At 46.9% G+C, this 21926-nt stretch overlaps 1 protein-coding gene across 2 annotated transcripts; it reads right to left on the minus strand.

Moving 5' to 3' along the window:
- Nucleotides 1–6562: 6562 nt before the first annotated feature.
- LOC102090322 (endonuclease domain-containing 1 protein) lies at nt 6563–15723 on the minus strand. Of its 2 annotated transcripts, none has more exons than XM_065049305.1 (3): nt 15493–15723; nt 10446–10766; nt 6563–8269 (listed from the first exon to the last, which is right to left on the minus strand). In XM_065049305.1, the coding sequence occupies exons 1-3, from the start codon at nt 15685–15687 to the stop codon at nt 7724–7726; spliced, it is 1062 nt and encodes a 353-aa protein (XP_064905377.1). In that variant the 5' UTR covers nt 15688–15723; the 3' UTR covers nt 6563–7723. The 2 variants fall into 2 exon arrangements, with proteins under 2 accessions (XP_064905377.1, XP_064905378.1); XM_065049306.1 differs by lacking the exon at nt 15493–15723 and adding an exon at nt 14010–14148.
- Between the last annotated feature and the right edge of the window lie 6203 nt (nt 15724–21926).

Here is a 21926-nt window from a genome sequence, read left to right on the forward strand (position 1 = left end):
GGCAGCTTGTACTTCTTGCTATTGATTGAAACTTTGAAAAATCCAATATTTATTTTCTGTTACCCACACATTTTAACAAAAGGTATCACAAATCCAGCAACACATCGCAGGAAGGTTTATTCTAGAGACCTGTGCTGAAGCTCACATCACACATGTACTATCACACCTGACCATTAAAATGCTGACGACTAAAAATATTTGGGCAAGAGCAACTCCAGCAACGAGGTCTCCAAAATAGATAATGGAAACAATTAATAGATTTGTACGTTCTTGTACCATGGCCAGGAACCCAAGTGTGAGAAAATGTGTTTTTCCAGAAGTCTGCTGTGTAGAAGTCATCCTGCACAATGCAATGTGCCATCATAGGTACATTCATACAGGTGTCTCCATGTGAGCTGGGCACTAGGGCAATAAGAGGGGTCTAGAGAGACTCGGCTATCAAATTCAGGTGTCCACCCAGGTCAAATAGCTGTCCAGACCCCATGGACAGTATCAACTAGATCTCCAGTGACTCTACTGGGAGCTCAGACTCACATAGAAACACCTACATATTGATCTGGTTGCCTAAATATAGATATGTTCTGAGACACCCAGGAGTGTCAGGGCCATCTACATAGGGCTGGAAGCTACAACACAGGACCTATGGGAGGCCTGTCCTCTACACTCCTAGCTGGAAGACAAGCCTGCAGAATTGCCCCCATGTGTTATACTATAAGATGTCTCAATAAGTGAGCCAGATTCCAGCCTCAGAAGTCACCAAGACCTGCAGAATCTGCTACTCACCTCGCTGAGGAACCTGACAAAAACATTTCCTGCCGCCCTAATACAAAATAATTCCTCGAGTTTAAATTTAAGCTTTTTTTTTTTTTTTGGTTGCAATGACAAATAAAAACCAGTAACAGGTCAGAAGATTATGCACAGGTACTGCTCAGTGCCCCAAAATAGCCCTTGTCTTAGACAATTTTGGCAGTAGATATAAGGGAAGGGTGAGAGTGCAAGGAGGTGGTGAAACAGTACAGACCTGTCGCCCAGTGAACACCTTAACACTGCAGCTACCTACACATTTTTTAGATTGATTTTTATATTTTCTGTAGGAATAATAGCATGACAGGGCAAATATGTGCTCATCTATGGAATACAAAGGCATCTGAGCAAAGACTTCAGGACTCCAGCAAGCACCAGCTCCACCAGTCATTTCCAGGTCTCTAATTCTCTAATTCTTTTCCCTTCCAATCTTTCTGCAGAAAAAAATCAGGAAAGATATTATTTAACCAGATTTTACTTTTAAAGCTGCAGGGTGGAGTGGTGCTTTTCCAGGGCCTGGGCTCTGGCACTGCTGCTGCATAAATGGTTTTAGGGCTTTTGGCAAAAAATGAAACTGGTTCTTCTACCTTGCCAACAGGGTCCACCTTCTCATGTCTTCCTAACACAGCCCCTTCAGCCATCTGGGGGGTTGGAATAGATGAGCACTGCTGAGAAGGTCTTGGGAGTTCTGGTCGACAACAGGTCGACCACGAGTCACCAATGTGCCCTTGTGGCCAAGAAGGCCAATGATACCTGGGGTGGTTAGGAAAAGTGTGACCAGCAGGTCAAGGGAGGTTGTTCCTCCCACTCTGCTGTGCCCTGGTGAGGCCACATCTGGAGTTCAGTGTCCAGTTCTGGGCTCTCCAGTTTAAGAAGGACAAGGAATTGCTGGAGGAGTCCAGTGTCAGGACACAAAGACGCTGAGGGGTCTGGAGCATTTTCCTGATGAGGAGAGACTGAGAGAGCTGGGGCTGTTCAGCTGGAAAAGAGAAGCTGAGAGGGGATCTCATCAATGATTATAAGTGTCTCCAGGGTGGGTGTCAGAGGATGGACCAGACTCTGTTCAGTGGTGCCCAACAATAGGATGAGGGGCAACGGGCACAGACTGAAGCACAGGAGGTTCCATCTGAACATGAGGAGAAACTTCTTTCCTTTGAGGTGCCAGAGTCTGGACCAGGCTGCCCAGAGAGGTTGTGGAGTCTCCTTCTCTGGAGACATTCAAACCCACCTGGACACCTTCCTGTGTGATCTGCTCTGGTGAACCTGCGTTAGCAGGTGGGTTGGACTGGATGATCTCCAGAGGTCTCTCCCAACCCCAACCAGTGTGTGAGCTTTGAAGATCCCTCCCAACCCAAACTATTCTGTGGTGCCATGATGTACCACCTACAGACACAGGGTAGGTGCCAGGACCTGGCTGTGCAATGCCCTAGAAGTCCAGCAGCACCAAAAGCTCCCAGATCTTCAGAGAGGCTCCTGGTGACAATGTCACCGTAGGTGTCCCCAGGAAACCACCCACCTCCTCAGGGAAGCTGGTGGCAGCACCACTGTGAGATAACAAGAAAGCTGATTTAGTTTGGCAGGTCTGGGGCAGGGGGTGGGTATCAGAAACACCCTGCTTCAGCATTTCCAGACCGAAATTCTCAGAATTTCCATTTTAAGGGGAATTTGGAAACTCTTGGGGTTTTGTTCTGATTCACACTGAAACCACAGTTTGAAATGACAAAATTTCCTGTGCACAAGTAGCCCTGTTTTCCAGCTCGCTCTGCTCAAAAGCAAAGGTTTCTCTCTCCTCCAATTCTTTGTGTTTTTGTGCTGCTCAACCTCCCTCAGTCTTTGGTAAAGTTCTGATTTAAGGCAGATTAAGACAAAAATAACAAAACTGAATGTTTTAATACTCTCTTTTTCAGCCTTAGCTCACAGTGCACAGTAAAATGAAGATAATTCTATTTTCACTTTATGGATTGGAAATGGTGGCACTGAGGTGACTCTGTAAACTGGTCTTGACTCTGGCCCAGTGCTCTGAACACTCAGAGTAAGATCTCAGAGTCCCAGGAGTAAATTACTGTTTACCATTGATGCATGTAGCAATGTGTTAAAACAAGGCATCGTTTACTGAACTAATAAAATGTGAGCAGGTTACTCAAAAAGAGATTAGATTCAGGCAATGTACCTGCTGAATGAGTTGCAGTTGTGCAATTTGTCAGAAACAGAGTGCAAATTTACATTATAAGTACTTTACAGAAGCCAACGTGATACTTTGAAAGCAAACATTAGTTCATAGCAGGGAAGCTGGCATCTTGGATCTGAAAATATTAATCTCACTGATATCATTATGGCAGGTGGAAACAAAAAAAGGCATTCCTGGCAAATATCTTGGGAGTTGTGTAAAATCATACAGACAAGGCATAAAGCCTTTCAGTGTGAACTCAGCATGTGCAGTGTTAACTTGGAACATGTTTTTCCTCTTTCCTCTCTTCCCCATTTTAAAATCCTATTAATTCCTCCACATCAGATCTAAGATCCCAATTTTCCTTCTGGCTTAAGGTTTCCTCCAAGCCTAGTTTATGTCTGGTCTGACAGAAGCTTTTGTCTTCCCCATCTACCCATTTCCTGTCTCTATGCAAATACGTTCAACAATCCAGTTGTTTAGGTGGTGTCATTCCCCTTTTATAAGTTCTCAACAGACCTTTCTGCTGTGTCAAGCCTTTAGTTCATATATTCTGTGCCCTTCTGTTCATCCCCCTCTGGATTTTGCTCTCGGAGTTGCTGACCATGATTTTAGCCCTTAGATCCCAGAAAGGACACTGAAGATCAGACAGGAGATGCTGCAGAGATGCAAAGGTCCATGATTCATTGTTCCTCCATTTAACTGGCTAACAATAATATTTTGCATACTTGCATGAAGAATCAAGAAGCAGAATTGTTTTTCAAACCTCCAGGCTTTCCAGCCTATTTGTTGACCTTGAAATGACAATGCATAACATGTGAAAATAGAGATGATGTTTGTTTTTCAATAAACTGAACATTCGTCTCTTCTAGTAGCTCCCAGCAAGATAAAGGAGTTAGGTTAATGCAAATAGAACTTTTTTTTTCATTTTTGTAGATCTGCATTTAACTGAAGAGAGGGACTTCCCAGTAGGACCTCCTGTGAGAGTCAGGAAGGACCCTCATGGCTTTGAGCCTCATTTCCCAGGAAAGAGCCTGTCCCTGCGGGGTGAGATGAAGAGATGTTCACTCCCCTGGGACACCCAGCCAAGAGATCAGATTGGAAGTGTCACAAAAAAGCACGTGTTTCACTCAGAACCATGCACCTTGAATCCTGGGGTCAGTTTTGGGCATCTCATGACAAGAAAGGCCTTGAGGTGCTGGAGAGAGTTGAGAGAAGGGAACAGAGCTGGTGAAGGGCTGGAGCACAAGTGTGATGGGAGCGGCTGAGGGACCTGGGGGGTTCAGCTGGAGAACAGGAGCTGAGGGGAGACCTTCTGATCTCTGAACTGCCTGAAAGGAGCTTGGAGCCAGGGGGGTCGGGCTCTGCTCCCAAGGAACAAGCACCAGGATGAGAGGAAACAGCCTCAAGTTGCACCAGGGGAGGTTTAGATTGGATCTTGGGAACAATTTCTTCCCCAAAGGGCTGTTGGGCATTGGAACAGGCTGCCTAGGGCCGTGGTGGAGTCACCATCCCTGGAGGGGTTTAAAAGGCACATAGATGAGGTTCTTAGGGACATGGGTTAGTGCCAGTGTTGGATTAATGGTTGGACTCGAAGATCTGGAGTGTCTTTTCCAACCAAAATGATTCTGTAATTTACTGGCTACACAAAAGAGATGACAGGAAAATCCAATAGCCTTGACGTGTTTGACCCAGCAGATGGAGATGGCATCTCCTTTTCCCAGGAGAGCAAAGCCCCAGTAAGGTGCTCCCAGCCTACCTTCGCTATGTGTTAGCCAGAGGTGATCCTGGAGAACTTTACAAATAAGCATACTGCAAAATGTTACAGCTGCTCAATATCTGGATGTATCAAAGGCATTTTGCCCAACTGCTTTCTCAAGCCAGATAATGCCACTCTTTTGATTTACCTGTTTCCTTCCTTTTTTGCGGGGACGAGCAGGGGGAACAGGATGTGACAACGTTGTTCAGTTCAAAGAACTTGAACCATCCGTGTTCTTGGAAAAGGACTAAGCAATCTTCATGATCCAGCCCTTTGCAGTGAAGTGAGCTTAGCCAGTGGCAGGGCCCTCAGCGAGTTGCATGGCCGTTCAGACAACTCAAGCGGGTAATGCAATAAACCACAGGTTAATGGGATTAGCTCAGCATCCCCTTGCATCTCCTGGGCAAAATCATGTTTCTTTTCTGTCTAAAACCTCAGCCACCCACTAGTGCCCAGAGCTCTTCCCAAAGACAGACAGACACAGAGCAAACTCTGAATTTACCTTCCCATCTCAGTGCAGTTGTCTCTTCCCAGCAGACAGAGGAGCTTCCCACCCCACCAGGGGCACGAGCTTGATGTGCAGCTGTGGGCTCACCAACGGGCTGTGTCCTTATTCTCTGTTCATAACCAGGAGCAGCAGAAACCAGAGTAAATCATGTATGAAGGCTGCCAGGGAGGATGCTCCTGGAGCTGGGGACCATGATGCTTGGGCAGCATCTCTGCTCAGCTTCAAGCTGGGGTGCTGTGTGAAGCACCCCTGATACCTGCTGGAAGGCAGCCTCCAAACTGATTCTTTTTGGGTTTTTTTTTTGTACTTCCCATGCATTTTTCACATGCTTGCTGCGGAGGGGAGGGCATTTCTGGGTACTGCCAGGGGAAAAGGTCCTGGGGCGAACCCAGGGAGCTGATGGAGGGGTGATTCATGGGGATGGTCAGGGAGTGGGGGATTCCAGCAGAGCCTGGGAAGTGGGGGTGGAAGTGGTGAGGATGAGTGTGGTTTCAGGCCCCATAAGGCATGAGAAGGTGGTTGAGTGAATCAGAAGATGCCCCATGAGCAACCCCAGAGGTGTCTGCAAAGGTTCCTCAACCTGTAATAGCACTGATGGTTCCACCCTATCAGTGGCTCTTGTCAGCGTTTGAACCAAGGAGGAAAAATCCATCAGGGCAGGGAACCTGAGACCTGGAGAAAACAGGAACAGAAGTCCATGATGCTATCAGGCACTGCCCTGGTATTATCCTGTGGTGGGATCTGGTTGCCTGTGCTCAGGTGTCCAGAGCCACAGGAGATGCCCTTAGGGAACTTCCCTGGCCTCTGGTTGCTGGCCCAGGTGGGTGCAGGTGACTCCAGCATCTGCAGCAGCTCAGCCAGCCCCACTGGATGTCTTGCATACCTCTGCACAACTCAAGTGGCTCAGAATATCTCTATTTATGGAGCTGAACTGTGCTTGGGTCTCTGCTGGTTGCAATCAGAGCTCAGACACCCAGCGTACATGGAGACACCTGCATGTAGGTGTCTGACTGCACCTGAGTCCCACCCCACATCTCTGTGCAACCTCCAAAGAGGTTTGTCCTGGGTGAGCGATGAGACCCAGGAGGTTGACGAACCACTCCTGAGCTGAGAAGTTCAGGCTCAAGCTGGTATCTCTGAAGTGAGACCATTTGTGTGAGCCATTTACACCATGATCCACTTTGTTCATGCACTTTCATAGGAAACGTAACCAGAGTCTGATGGTGACACTTTTGTAGGTGTTATGGCATCTTCAGGTTGGATTTGGACAGCCTACCTCCTGCAAGGATGCTGCAGTTACTAAAGGCATTACTAGTAGTCAAAATTTCAGTGGGTAGAAACTTCTGATTTATATATAAGGTGACCCTATGATACAGCATTGTAGCAAATAATTTACATAGTAAACTATTCAGGACATAAATTATATAGCATACACTGATCTTTTACACTCATTGAATACATTTCATGAAATCAGTTATACATAAATCTGCAGAAAAGGTGCCGAGACAGAGCAGAGAATGGAAATATCCCACCCATGTATCACAGAAATTTATCTTTGACTGATCAAAGCCTGCTGTATGCCTGATGCCCAAGCCTGGCAGTCTGGTACCTCAGCTCCTGCTCTCAAGGTGTGTGGTCCAAAAGCAAGCAAACAAAAATCTGCTAGTAAATTTACATAAGTATTGTCTTTGTGTAAGTTTAGGGATCGGGAGCCTAATGATTTTTGTAAGTTTTTTCCTTCCTTCTCCTTGTTTTACCTATCTACAGACTTCAAGAGAGCTGGGATGTTCCTCCTATGCTTAGGTGTCTTCCCTCTTTCCACCTTCCTCCCTCCCTTTATGCTTTGCTGTGTTCACTGGCTCGGTTGGGCAGAATGTACTTGTAGGATAATTCTTACAGACTCTCAGCAATCCTCTTTGCTTTCCTTGTCCCAGGATGAATCACTGAATTTCTGAGATTGGGAGGGACATCTTGAGATCCTCTAGTCAGGTTGTCCAGGACCATGTCCAATTGGTTTTTGAGTTTCTCAAAAGATAGAGACTCCAGACTCTTGGGGCAACCTGAACAACCCTAGACTCACAACCTTCCTGAACAGGTCAGGGACAAGTCAGCATCACATCATCAGTGATGTCTAAAGAGAAGAGGAAGGAACTATGATCTGTAAATGGGCATGGAGAAAAAGGGGGAAAAAGGCAAAGCCCCTCTCATCTCAGTGACAAGCTCTGATTTCCTTGCCCATGGGCTACTGTTCAACCAGCCCTCCAGAGCAGCCAGAGCAAAGACTCCTTCCTCAGAGGTCCCTCCAAGGGTGGGCAGAAAAGCAAACCAGCTGGAGGTTCTGCTGACCTCTTTCTCCCTTTTATTAGAGAAGGTGCTCTGACAGACAGAGCTGGAAAACCGGCTAGAGAAGGAAGGAGGACAGACACTGTGTAGGGCATGTGGTGAAAGCTCCTGAACCATTTACACCTGGGAAGTGAAGTGGGGATTATTCCCGGGGACAGTTGCTGTTAAACAGAGAAACCTGCTTCCTCCCATAGAGCTGGGTCAACATATCCTCCAGCTCCCCCAGTGTGAGGAGCTGGACCTCATTCTTGTCATTCTCAGCAATGACTGCCCAAGATTTCCAGTGGTGGGTGTCCACCTCGCAGCAGGCAGTTGACCAGAGGTAGCTGGGTATATTAACCCTCCCTTTGGCGATATAGTTGTTCCCAGGCACGGCACCCACGATGACATAGGTGGTGTTGCATCCCTGGGTCTTCCTCATCATCGTTTGCTGCTCGTAGTTGTTCCAGGCGCCGCCGTTCAGTTTCTCATTCTGGGGAACTATGTTGGTGAGGGTGAAGGTGGCCGTCCTGCTGCTGGAGTCGGAGTGCTGGCCGCTGGGATTCAAATGGCCACGGTTCAAACCCGTAAGGTTCTTGTAGTCTTGGAGGACAGCCTGGCTCTCACGGAGCTGATCTAAGCTGACGCCAAAATTATTTAAGAGGGTCTGCTCTTTTTCCATAGTTTTGGGATAAGTTGGACCCATCAGCTTGATAGGTAAAGACAAGAAAAAACTGTTAGTATTGAGGATGCGAGCAATCCTAAAAATCATAGAATAATAGAATAGTTTGGGTGGGAAGGGAACTTCATAGGTCATATAGTCCAAATCTGGCCATAAGCAGGGACATCTTCACCCAGATCAGGTTGCTCAGAGCCCTGTCCAGCCTGGCCTGGGATGTCTCCAGGGATGGGGCAATGTAGCAGGTTTCCCTGGAGCAGAAATCCCTGGGTGCTGAGCACACGTTTTTTGTCATCTCGGTGTATGAAAATGCATGAATCAGACAGAAATCATAAAGCTGCCACTCCTCGACAAACACAAGAGAGAGAAAAATAAATATATAAAGCTCAGAATTTGACTGCTCTCGATTTGACTTGTTGACCTTTAAAATCCAGCCTGAGCTGGGAGTGTGGGTGGACACACAAGACAATGAGCATTTTCCACTCTCAGGTTTGAAAGGTGACTTTGGCGAGACATCTCCCCTGTCACATCTGGTTCTTGTTCCTCCCTTCTTCACATCTTACATCTACCCAGAGCTCTCCTGTGTTCCTCCCACTCTAATTAATCACATCCAACCTTCATCACCTGCATCTAATCACATTGTGATCAGCCCTGGTCTTTGCTCCATTCAGCCCCATTTCCACAGTCTCTGTGAAAGGTTTTCCTGCCTATTTTTAATGCAATCTGTCAGCACTGTACAGTTTTACAAGCTTAGAGAAAACAAGTGGACAGATATCCTCTTTGAAGGATGGGTGTTTTAGGGAGTCCTTGAAGGTGGACAGGATGGGAAGAGGATGAGGAGAAGAGCTGTGGAGCCCACAGGGAGATGTGTTAGGCTATAGCTCATTGTGAGGATGAAACTTTTTTGCTCAGTAAGCAAGAATACCTCAATGGAAGTGGGATCTGCTAGTGCAGTGCTAATGTGTCTCAGAGCTGCTGTGCAAGGGAGCACAGATACGTTCCTTCTGCAGCATCACTGAAAATAAGTTAGAAAAGATCAGCCTCTTGAGGGAGCTAAAAATCCCCCAAGAGACTTAGGGAACCAAAATACCGTGAAAAGAACTCTGAAGACAATTAAAAAACCCATGGATTTTGCAGCTGGCTTGGGTACATGGTCCAGGGAAGAAGAGGCAGAAGTTTTTGTCCTCTCTAAATCTGGAGGGTGCAGGTGCAACACCAAATTAGTTGCTTGAGTCCATGTGAGTAAATGTGCATTTTTTTCATAACTATAACACTTTTCTTATTTAAGGAAACATATTTAGCTTTCCTCTGGAACAGGGCATATGGCTGCCTTCTGTGGCTCATTTTCACCTAAATACCCTACCGCTAATGTATCCCTAGCAATCACCTGAATTTCCTCTTCTTCTGTTCCATAATTTGCATGGTCTTTCCTACTGAAGGTCTGAGGTTTGTCAGAAGGATGTTTGGGAGGACTCTGTAGTTTGCAGAGATCCGTGTGTCTGGTGGACCCTTCTGACCCAAGCCTGAGGCATTGGCAGGATGGGGCAAGTGCAGGTGGATGGAGAACATGCACTTCTGGCTTGGCAGATACTGGTCCTACTCACTTTCCACTGCCTGAAATGTCACTCAACAAACTCACCCAGTGTCATCCTAATGCTCTCATTGCTGAGTGCCTCTGCCTAGACTTTTTCACTGGGTCATCTCACTCAATTCTGAGTTTCTTTCATGCCATTTAAAAAGCCAAATTCACTCTTTAACTGGGAGCAAATAAGTTGTCAGGAATGTAAAACAGCTCAGGGCAGAGATGAGAGCCCAGCACAGTTGGTCCCTCAAATCTGACTGCCATTGAATGTCTTTTCCCCATCGTTTGGTCCCCTACCACAGCATGGGACAGAGAAGGGGGGGTCATCTGACTTAATGTAATGTAAATTAATGTAACATAATGTAATGCAATTTGACTTAATACTCCTGTGAGGTCAATGCAGAAAAGTGGGCACTTTTAGGATATGACTCATCCTCCTGCTGATGTCTCAGATGCATTGGAGGCCCCGTGTGGTTAAGGTGTTTGAAGTTAGATGAGACGAATCCATCCAGCGAGTCCATTTGCATGTGCATGGGGGTGGGAGGAAAAAGAAGCGTGTGGTTAAATGCTGCAGGTAATGTTTTAATGACTGGAGGGTGATGTGCAATGAGAGAAGACACTTACCTGGGGCTCAACCAGCCATGTTTTGGGTCTTGTGCCAGATGCAGGCTGGTAGAGGTAAGCAGAATACACTGGGATCCGCCTGTTCCTGTCGTACAGAGTGGCAAAGTAATAGCGGTTCTGGTAGCGCTGGCAGATCCAGGCTGGGTTCTCTGGCTCCAGGGCTTCATTTGGTGGGGTTCCCCGGAAGAAAAACTGAGAGCATGAGTGTTCAAAGGATGTCACCACCTCGCTGCGTCCCAGCCAGAAGCAGCTCGCTGAGACCTGCAGCAGCAGCAGCAGCAGCATCGCGGGGAGGATTTCAAGTGAAGAGCTCTTGCTCACCTGGAGGAAAAACGAGGAGAGACATTCAACTTGGAGGAAGCTCATCATGGCCTGGAGTCATTTCTGTGCTTGTGGAACATGGATGTTAGAGGAGGGGGGCTATGAGAGACCAAGGAGGGAACAACTTTCTGCCCTCCTGGATATGGAAAAATCAACAGGGAAATAAGGATGACATTTAAAATAAGTTTCAGATACCTAGAGTCAGTAGCAGTGGGAGACTTTGGCCTGTCTAAGGAGGGATCCACACCCACTCTGCATCTAATCAGCTCACACAGCAAAGTCTTCTCAGAACTGCGGCATGGTGTTGGGACAAGGACACCTTTTCCAGCCCATTTGTGTTCAGCAAGAGCTCAGCTTTTGCGTTGGCACTGGAGAAAAAAGCCTGAAGCAACCAGGGGCTGGGAGCCCCTACATCTCACTTCCTTCTCCTCTGAGGACCTTTCCACTGCAGAGGACCTGTAGCTGGGCACGTACTCTGCTCAGCCACCTGCAATGCTGAGCTGGGCTTTAGTTTCATGGAGGATTAGGAAAGGAAATAGCAGCGATGCTTCCTACACATCTCCTGTCCCATCCATGTCCACACAGACATGCAGCTCTTCCATAACGCCTCTGTGCTCACAGCAGGGTTAGCGTCCCCCAAAATTAGGTCAGGTGTTTAACACAAAGTGGTCCAGCTTAAGGTCCTGACACCCAGACATCAGGAGGTGTTTCACAGTATCACAGTATGTTTGGGATTGGAAGGGACCTCAAAAGATCATCTAGTCCAATCCCCCTGCTGGAGCAGGAACGCCTAGGTGACGTCTCACAGGAACATGTCCAGGCGGGTTTTGAATGTCTCCAGAGAAGGAGACTCCACAACCCCCCTGGGCAGCCTGTTCCAGTGCTCTGTCACCCTCACTGAGAAGAAGTTTTTTCTCAAATTTAAGCAGAAACTCTTGTGTTCCAGCTTGATTCCATTACCCCTTGTCCTATCATTGTTTGCCACCAAGAAGAGCCTGGCTCCATGCTCCGTCCTCATGGCACTCACCCTTTATATATTTATAAACATTAATAAGGTCCCCCCTTAGCCTCCTCTTCTCCAAACTAAAGAGACCCAGCTCCCTCAGCCTTTCTTCATAAGGGAGGTGCTCCACTCCCTTAATCATCTTCGTTGCCCTACGCTGGACCCTCTCCAGCAGTTCCCTGTCCTTCTTGAACTGAGGGGACCAGAACTGGACACAATATTCCAGATGTGGTCTCACCAGGGCGGGGTAGAGGGGAAGGAGAACCTCTCTCGACCTACTAACCACCCTCCTTGTAATACACCCCAGGATGCCATTGGCCTTCCTGGCCACAAGGGCACAGTGCTGGCTCATGGTCATCCTGTTGTCCACCAGGACCCCCAGGTCCCTTTCCCCTACACTGCTCTCTAATATGTAATTTCCCAACCTATACTGGAACCTGGGGTTGTTCCTGCCCAGATGCAGGACTCTACACTTTCCCTTGTTAAATTTCATTAGGTTATTCCCCGCCCAACTCTCCAGCCTGTCCAGGTCCCGCTGGATGGCAGCACAGCCTTCTGGCGTGTCAGCCACTCCTCCCAGCTTAGTGTCATCAGCAAACTTGCTGATAGTACACTCTATTCCCTTGTCCAAATCGTTAATTAATATATAGAACAATATTGGCCCCAATACTGACCCCTTAGGCACTCCACTAGATACTGGCCTCCAACTAGACTCCGCACCATTGACTACCACTCTCTGGCTTCTCTCCTTAAGCCCGTTTGCAACCCACCTCACTACTCTATTGTCTAGACCACACCTCCTCAACTTAGCTGTGAGGATGCTGTGGGAGACTGTGTCAAAGGCTTTACTGAAGTCAAGGTAGACCACATCCACCGCCCTGCCATCATCCATCCACCTTGTTACATTCTCATAAAAGGCTATGAGGTTGGTCAAGCACGACTTACCCTTGGTAAAGCCATGCTGACTGCCCCTAATAACCCTCTTATCCTTGATATGCCTTGAGATGGCACCAAGGATAAGCTGTTCCATTACTTTCCCAGGGACAGAGGTGAGGCTGACCGGTCTATAATTACCCGGGTCCTCCTTCTTGCCCGTTTTGAAGACTGGAGTGACATTTGCTTTCCTCCAATCCTCGGGCACCTCCCCCGTTTCCCAAGATTTGGCGAAGATGATGGAGAGCGGTCTAGCAATGACTTCAGCCAGCGGTGGCGTGCGCCTGTTGTCCCAGTTTTGGAGGGAGGCAGAGCCTGTCGGATCGCTTGAGTCCAGGGTTCGAGTCCTGCAGAGCGGCGCTGAGACTGCCGGAGCTGTGTTTGTCCTGCTACTCAGCTTGCATTTTATGGTTGTTCAACCCCAAACAATGAATTTATGGCCAGAATTTACAGGCCATGCAGATGGCAGCAGCAAGCTGATCAGGACACCTCTATCTCATCAGCACGGTGGCTGCTGCTGCAGCAGTGCAGATACCAAGGGGCTGATACGCATCTTTAGCTTTGCTGATTGTTCTTCTTATATAATAAAAAGCACTTGTACAGGAATTTCTATTTCTTTAACAGAAACAGGTCCTATTTTGTCTTTCTCAGGTGTTGACATGCTTTTCAGCAGCCAGCAAGATCTTTATTTTCAGAGAAACCTGCTGACAAATTCCCTGGGATGCCTGAAGTGCATTATTTTCTTTCAGATGCACCACAGGCTTGGGGATAGAAATGACATTTCCATTTGCATTGCTAGACACTTGACAGAGTGGTTTTAAAATAATTAGCATTATTAAAAGGCAGGAAGGACAAGCAGCTAACAGGTTTCATGGGAGAGAAAGATGTCTAGCATCTAAAGCACAAAACCTACCTTTGGCTGGGCAAGTGTCTGACCTGAAGGCTACTGAGGGCTTGAAAAGTCACCTTGCACATTTGCTCTTTTCTTATTCTCTTCCCTGACCCTCATCTATTAATTTCCATGGGATTCAGGATACTGAACTAGATATACTCTTGCTCTGATTCAAGACATCTGGTCCTTTGTCTCATTACTAGTACTGGATCAAGAATGTGGTGATCAGTAAGCTGAAAACTGAGAAAAGCGAACCACAAGAAGTCGTTCATTATAGTACTCCCCAGAGCATGACCATATCTGCCCCAGCTCAGGCAGAAAACTTACTGAAAAGTCCTTCTTTTGCATCACCACCCCCCACAAGCTTAAAATATATCCAACTAACTTAATATCAGATATATAGAAACCAACCTACCGTGTGAAAGAGCGGCACATAAATGTTTTATTCACAGCCCCAGAGCTGTTGAGGATTTTCAAATGTCTTTGCTACAGTCTGGCAGTGACCTTAGGGTGGTTTATATATGCTTTCTAGGAAAGCAGAGTTAGATTTCTCAAAGGGTTAAAGTAAGTTTGTCCAGGGGTGGAACCAGGAGCTGCATTATTCCAGAGGTCTTTTGCAAGGTCATGGGTGGTGGTATGGTACTCGATAAGTTCCTCCCCCCCCCTTATTCAACAGTTTGATGTGAATTTTACAGGTGACTTGGCAACTGGAAAGTGTTTTATGGCTTTTCTGATAACCTTGAATCAAGTCTTCCCTGCATTTGTGAGCCAGACTCTGTCAGCAGGCCAAAATAAGACCTTGGATCTACCTTTACCCAAGGCTGCACATGACAGAGGGTACAAGCCCAACTCCCATCTGCTTGGTGTGTTCTGTAATCAACAGGCAGTAATTCATAAGGTGATCATAGAATCATTTTGGTCGGAAGAGACTCTCAAGATCATCAAGTCCAACCATTAACTCAACACTGTCACTAAACCATGTCCCTAAGAACTTAATCTACACATCTTTTAAACCCCTCCAGGGATGGTGACTCCACCACTGCCCTGGACACCCTTTTCCAATGGTGTTGGCTCTTAGGCCAAGATCTTGCTGGATCCTAGGGAATAACTCATTCTCAAAGAGATGTCCAAGGCAGGAGAAATTCCAATCATCAAGATGAATAATTAAAAACAAACAAAAAACCAAAGACAAAGTGTTTTTGTTCAATTAGACATCTCAGTTCACGATCAGGCATTTCCTTGTGCATCTTTTCCCAAGGCTTCCTATGCGGATCATTTCCCTGAAGAATCCTTGACCAGGTTAAACATGTGGCGGGGGCAGCAGGAACACTGACACCACTTCAGAGCATCCCACCACGTTTTGGTGACTTTTCTGGATAGGTTGCCAGCACTGCTGAGGGCTTCATATCTAATGGGATCTTTGGCATCAATTTCTGGGAGCATCAGTTCGTAGTGGGGTAGTTTACTTCATTTAGGAACAGCATTCCTTCTTCCAGGTTTTGATCTGAGCATCATCAAAAGTGAAATTTTTCCTGGATCCCATCTGATTTTATTATTTTCTCAAAGACCAGGGATCAGCTCATGTGGTGACAGTTCCCCAGCTTCTCCCAGTCTCTTCTGCATCTGTCTCTCTCATACTCTCCAGATGTTTACCTTTCTGTCCTTGAGTTTTTTTCTCAAGTCATTCCTTCTGTGCTTGTCCTCTATAATACAAAATGTTAAAGAGCTTCAAAATACAGTGTATGTATAAGATCTCATTTTCTCCTTGGAGGGGGGACATTAGAGCTCAGCAGCTGCAGCACAACCTTTGATGTATTTGTTCTGAAGGTAAAGGAAATACTTCAAAATACTTCAAAATAAATATTGCCATCAGTGGTGAGAAAGGAGCAAGAACGTACCTTGAAGTAGAGTCTTAGAACAAGCAGCTGAACCGTTGTTTCACTCTTTCCCCTGCAGAACTGGTCATCTGAGCTCTCAAGAGTCCCTCTGCAATATAAACCCTTCTCATAAAAGAGGAAACTCACAGAAAAGAGAGGATCCCCATTGTTATTCAGGGGAGATTTGTTCATGCCTGCCCAGAAATGGGGTGACATTTTCTGTTTGCTGTTTTCTCAGGCTTTCTCCCAAGCTCGCCAACTTGCATCATCACGTGTCGAAAGCAGATAACTGTGTCTGGTGATTTTCGTTTCCTCATTCCCCACAGGGCACTGCTGCTGCTCTCACAGCACCTACACGCGTTTCTGTGCCCAGCAAACCATCTCTGGTGGCATTAGACCAACCAGCCTGTCTCTGAGTACACACAGATGCTCACAGTCTGCTCTTCAGCCTCTCAGGATATAATGAATATGATCAGGATACATATTTTCCCCTTGCCTGGTTGCAAACGCTTCACAACAGCACTGATTTAACACCATCCTACACATCCTGGGGACACAGCTCGGTCTCTTCTTGCTGCTTTACAGCCACTGCTGAGCCTGTGTTCAAATAGGATCCCAGTCTGCCCAGAAAGGAGAGGTGTTGGACACAGGTTTTCTGCCCTTAGGAGTGAGCAAAAGAGATTTGACGGGATGAATACAGAAAAAATAGGTTTGGTAGGCTGTGTTGTCCTCACATTGCAGAGGGAATGGTCTCTGGACGGCTGGAGGAAAGATGCTGATTTCCTATATTATCAGTGGGGTGGAAATGGGCCTAAAGGTTGTTATTGATAGTGGCCAAGAATCATCAGAAATGGGTATGACAAAAGCCAGGGACTCCAAGAAGGGTCCCTTGCCCTGAGCTGCACATTTGGGCAGAGTTTAAAGCAACATTTTGTACAAATGTTCATTAAAAACTGCAGAGACAATGAGCATTTTATCTTGAATTTTATAGAAATACAGAGCCCTAGTCCCCAGGCCACACGCTGCGCCTTATCCTACATATCTCTGAAACCCAAGGGTTCAGTTTCTCTGATCTAGTAAATGATCGCTCCTGCATCCCAGTCAAACCATTAGTGGGAAGCACTGGATTTCACACCTTGATCTCTGTCCTCACCCTCCAGGTGTGCTATAGCACATTGTGTCAGTGCAAGAGCTTGGCTCTTGGAAGCTCGTCTCGAGGTGTTGGAGCAATGGGATTCTAGGATTCTAGCTCAAAGCAGCATTTGATGGACATTTCTGAAGAAGAATAGCAAAGTGCTGAGCTTGATGTCCAGGCAATCCTTGTTGGTCTTCTGCTTTTAACACAGTAAAGTATCAGATCGTGTTTGGAGCGCTGTCATTCACAAAAAATCGTTATATAAAGAGAACAGGCAGTCAACAACAAGTTTCTTATTTTTTTTTTTTTCAAAAAGGACTTAAAATACCCACAGTGAAACAGTAAGCAGCCCCAGCAGATAGCAGTAGCACAATCAGTACCCAGCTGTGATATCAAAAAATGCAATGGAAACATAGATCAAGACTCCAAAAGGCCTGATGGTGAAAATCCCACACAAAGCAATTCACCGCAAGCCAACCTTGGATAACAAGAAGTTTTTCCGTGTAACTTTCTTCAAAAAACAAGCTAACCTGGGTTAACTCGTGCAGCGGACCAGTGAAACTGTTTAAAATCCCTGTGTGGGCTCTTTTCTTCTGGAAGTGGAGGAAAATTATTCCAATTTAGTTGTGAACAAATGACCAGTGCGAACGAAGCTGAAGTCTTCCACTTGTTGAGAGTTTTAACTGATCTGGACAAAATTTCGTGAGTGTATCCAAAAAATGTACTGTGTCTAAAATACAGGTAACAGTCCAGGAATACTGCGACAAGTTGGTGAAATAACCAGGAGAATGAACCTCTCATCCTGGTCTAGGAGGTCATGCTTTGCATTTCACTGATTTTTATAAAGACTCTGCTCTAATGCTTAATATCTGGCGCTATTCTGCCTTCCAGGTCAGTGTAGGCAGTGGCTACGTGTTGTCCAGAGCTGGGCACTTTCTGGGTGGAAAGGTGATGTGGCTGGTGTTGACTGAGCTCTCCTGCACGCCAGCTCCCATGTGGCCTGTCCTGTAAGACAAACTTTCGTTTCTTCGACTTGTAAAGGTCAGAGATGGAAAAATCCTATTGCATTTTCCAATCTTCTCCTAGCTGGGAGCCCAGAGATTTGTAGATGAAGGACTTCCAATATTTTTTCCACTTTGTGGTTGAAAAGAAAAAGGACTTGCAGGACTTTCCTAGGGAAAGTCTATCAAAGTCCAGATGTGGTTTCTTCATTAAGATGTTCTCTGGATGTCTACCTCAGTTTTCTTTCTATCAGATGTTAACGACCCCAGTCCAACCTCCTGCTCACAGCAGGGAAAATTATGAGGCAGCCATCCAAATGCAGGGAAATAGAAATACCTCTTATGACTAGCGCAGGGAAAAGGGGATTTTGAACCAGGAGTGTCAGAGGACGGCACTATTTCTACTGCAGAAAAAGGTGCCACAAAAGCCTTCTCTTGAGTCTTCGGTCCCCATGGAAGAAGCAAATGAATCACCAAAGAGATGCTAAGCAGATTGAGCAGAGCAGGTCTGCAGGAAGAAGCAAATCACAGCAGCAGAAGCCAAATGGGCATGAGAAACCAAAATGTAAGGAAGAGAAACATCACTTGGATATGTGAATCGAGGACATGTATGTTGTTCTGGGCTGTTATCCTGAGAGGGCAGCAAAGATCCTGGTATCCCATGGCCACGGGCAGGACATGAAGGTGTTTGGAGACTGGATATGACCCCATGTGTCACCTCTTTTTGGGAGATGCTCTGCTAATGTGAGCGAGGGCAGACTGGGCATGCAGAAACCCCAGGGCCAGCACACTCTTTTGTGACAACCAGGATGCTGAGACACGAACGTATCACCCTCCCCCTATGCCAGGTATGTTCAAGTGAGCATGAGCTTCAAATGAGGGTTGAAAAACCGATTGTGGTGCCCAGCAGAGGCAGCAGCTGCTTCTCCTGTCCCCCCGCAGTGCCCTAGGAGTGGTCTCAAAGCAGATCTCCATTAAGAAATATGGCCCATCTCCCACGCGAACAGCACAACCCTTGTCCAAGGCCACGTAAATAGTATCACACTTATGAAGAAAATTCCAGAAAGAGGTAAGGATGTGAAAGATTTACTAGGCTGCCTAATCCCTTCAAGGAGAACAGGTGTATATTATTGGGTTTAATCTATTCACCTTGAGCTGTTCTTCTATGCAACAACCTGAATGCTGACTTATTGCAATCCTTGAATTTTGGAGTCAAATGTGTTCAATCCATCCTTTCCCCAATAAGGATCAAGCAGTGTTTTTAAGGTATTAGAGTTCAGCTGAAAGAGCTGGCATATAATTTGATAACTTTAGTTATTCCCGCTCCACGAGTCTGTGTGCCATGGTCCCTGTGCACACAGACCAGGTAACACTTCGGTGACGGTGATGTGTCCTTGTCACCTGTGAAGCATCACCCTGCCACAAATATTCACCAGCCGAGAGCTGCCGGGTTGCCTGTGGTTACTTTCGCTCTTTTGGTTTCATTGAGCTTTGGAGACTAAAAATTAGTCTGTTATTTTCGCTTCCTGATTCTCATGCAGCAGCACGGGCTCTGCTGGGGAGGGTTAGGCAATAACTGAAACCCCTCACCACAGATGCACACCAGGAATTCTGTGGGTTGGATGTTGATGGATTAAGAGATAACAGTGAGGAAAACCCAGGATATTCGCCTGGCAGCAGAGGTAAAATACAGGTGGCTAAAAGATGTAATATTGATGTAGAAGGAAAATAGGAACGCTGTGTTTGTACCTATCTCATGACACATAGAAATCTTAAAATAATCTTACAGGAAAATCTCACAAAGGAAAAAAATTATAACAGATACCCACCCCCCAAATCTCTCTCCTCTATAGGATTCATTCATCCTAACTCAGGCATTTGAAAAACATATTTCCATACCTGCCCTTTATAGTCACTGGAGAGAAAAACGTCTTCAGAGATGCGTTCATGTTGGCCCAAATTAAGCAAATGTAGGTTTGAGGCCCTGGATCTTGAAGAAGAGATAGGTGAGGAGGTGGTGCCAAGCCTGCCTACAAGATCACATAGGAAGAGGCGGTTGACTTCACAACTTAAGACTGCCTCTGATAAGAAAGAAAGAAAGAAGGGTGATTGTAATAGGAAATTCCCTTCTGAAAGGAACAGTGGGCCCAATATGCAGAGTTGACCCTCATCTTAGGGAAGTTTGTAGTCTACCTGGAGCCCGGATCAAGGATATTGCTAGAGAGCTCCCCAAACCGGTGCACCCGACAGACTACTACCCGCTGCTGGTCTTCAAGACAGATGGGGAGGAAGCTGCTTCCCGTAGTCTGAGGGGAATGAAGAATGATTTCAAGGTCTTGGGAAGGATGGTGAAAGATTCAGGGGCTCAAGTGATCTTCTCTTCACTCCTTCCATCTTCTAGTGACGATGTGGGATGGAATAGGAAAATTCAGTCTCTTAATGGTTGGCTCCAAGACTGGTGCTACAGGCAGGGCTTTGGATTTTTTGATAATGGTTGGTTTTATAAGACACCAGTCTGGACAGTGTCACGCGGGAAAGGTTTATCTCGCAGGGGTAAAAGGATGCTGGGGCAGGAATTAGCTGGGCTCATTTGGAGAGCTTTAAACTAGGCTTGAAGCGGGATGGGGTTGTAGCTGGGCTTGTCCCAGTGGGCAGCGTTCTAAAACTGATGATGACCGGGTGGCCTCCTATGCCCCTGGGGAGAAATTGGTGTGCTCTGCTCACTCCCTGAAATGCCTGTACACCAATGCGCGCAGCATGGGGAATAAGCAGGAGGAGTTAGAATCCTGTGTTCGGTCAGGAGATTATGATCTGGTGGCAATTACAGAAACATGGTGGGACAGTTCACATGACTGGAACGTGGTCATGGATGGCTATGCCCTTTTCAGGAAAGACAGGCCAGCCAGGCGTGGTGGTGGAGTGGCTCTCTATGTGAGAGAGCAGCTACAATGTACTAAATTCTGCACAGGAGTGGATGATGAGCGAATTGAGAGTGTATGGGTCAGTATCAAGGGGCAGGCTGGCAGGGGTGACACTGTTGTGGGCGTCTGTTACAGGCCACCAGATCAGGCTGAGGAAGTTGATGGGGCCTTCTATGGGCAGTTGAGAGTGGCCTCACAGTCACAGGCCCTGGTTGTTGTGGGTGATTTTAACTTCCCTGATGTTTGCTGGAAGGACCATTCAGCCAGCCAGACACAGTCCAGGAGATCCCTCCAGTGCATTGATGATAACTTCCTCATGCAGATGGTGGAGGAGGCGACTAGGAGAGGTGCACTGCTGGATCTCATCCTCACTAACAAGGAGGGTCTGGTTGAAGCAGTAAAGGTTGAGGGCTGCCTGGGTTGCAGTGACCATGAGATGGTGGAGTTCAGCATCTTGTGTGGCAGGAACAGAATAGCAAGTAGAATTGCAACCCTGGACTTTAGCAGGGCTAACTTTGGCCTTTTCAAGCAATTGCTGGGGGAAATCCCATGGGCAAGACTGCTTGAAGGAAAAGGGGCCCAAGATAGCTGGATTGCATTCAGAGATTGCTTCTTCCACGCTCAGGATCAGAGCATCCCCACATGTAGGAAGTCAAGGAAGGGAGCCAGGAGGCCTGCGTGGTTGAATAGGGATCTGTTGGGTATGCTCAAGCAGAAGAGGAGAGTTTACAGGTCATGGAAGCAGGGGCTGGCCACTTGGGAAGAATATAAGGCTGCTGTTAGAGGATGTAGGAAGGCAGCTAGGATAGCCACGGCCTCCTTAGAATAACAGCTGGCGAGAGGGGTCAAGGACAGCAAAAAGAACTTTTTCAAATACATAGCAGATAAAACTAATACCAGAGGCAACGTAGGCCCACTGATGAATGGGGTGGGTGCCCTGGTGGCAGAAGATACAGAGAAGGCAGAATTACTGAATGCCGCCTTTGTCTCTGTCTACTCTGCCGGAGGCTGTCCTGGGGAGCCCTGTACCCCTGAGACCCCGGATGAAGCCAGGTCAATGGAGGAGTCTTTAGTCGATGCTTTAGTCGATGACGACTGAGTTGGGGAGCAATTAAATAGTCTGGACATCCATAAATCCATGGGTCCGGATGGGATGCATCCGCGGGTGCTGAGGGAGCTGGCTGAAGTCATTGCTAGACCGCTCTCCATCATCTTTGCCAAGTCTTGGGAAACGGGGGAGGTGCCTGAGGATTGGAGGAAAGCAAATGTCACTCCAGTCTTCAAAAAGGGCAAGAAGGAGGACCTGGGTAATTATAGACCGGTCAGCCTCACCTCTGTCCCTGCGAAAGTAATGGAACAGCTTATCCTTGGTGCCATCTCAAGGCATATCAAGGATAA

The sequence above is a fragment of the Columba livia genome, chromosome 1 (genome assembly GCF_036013475.1).
Source record: "Columba livia isolate bColLiv1 breed racing homer chromosome 1, bColLiv1.pat.W.v2, whole genome shotgun sequence".
NCBI lineage: Eukaryota > Metazoa > Chordata > Aves > Columbiformes > Columbidae > Columba > Columba livia.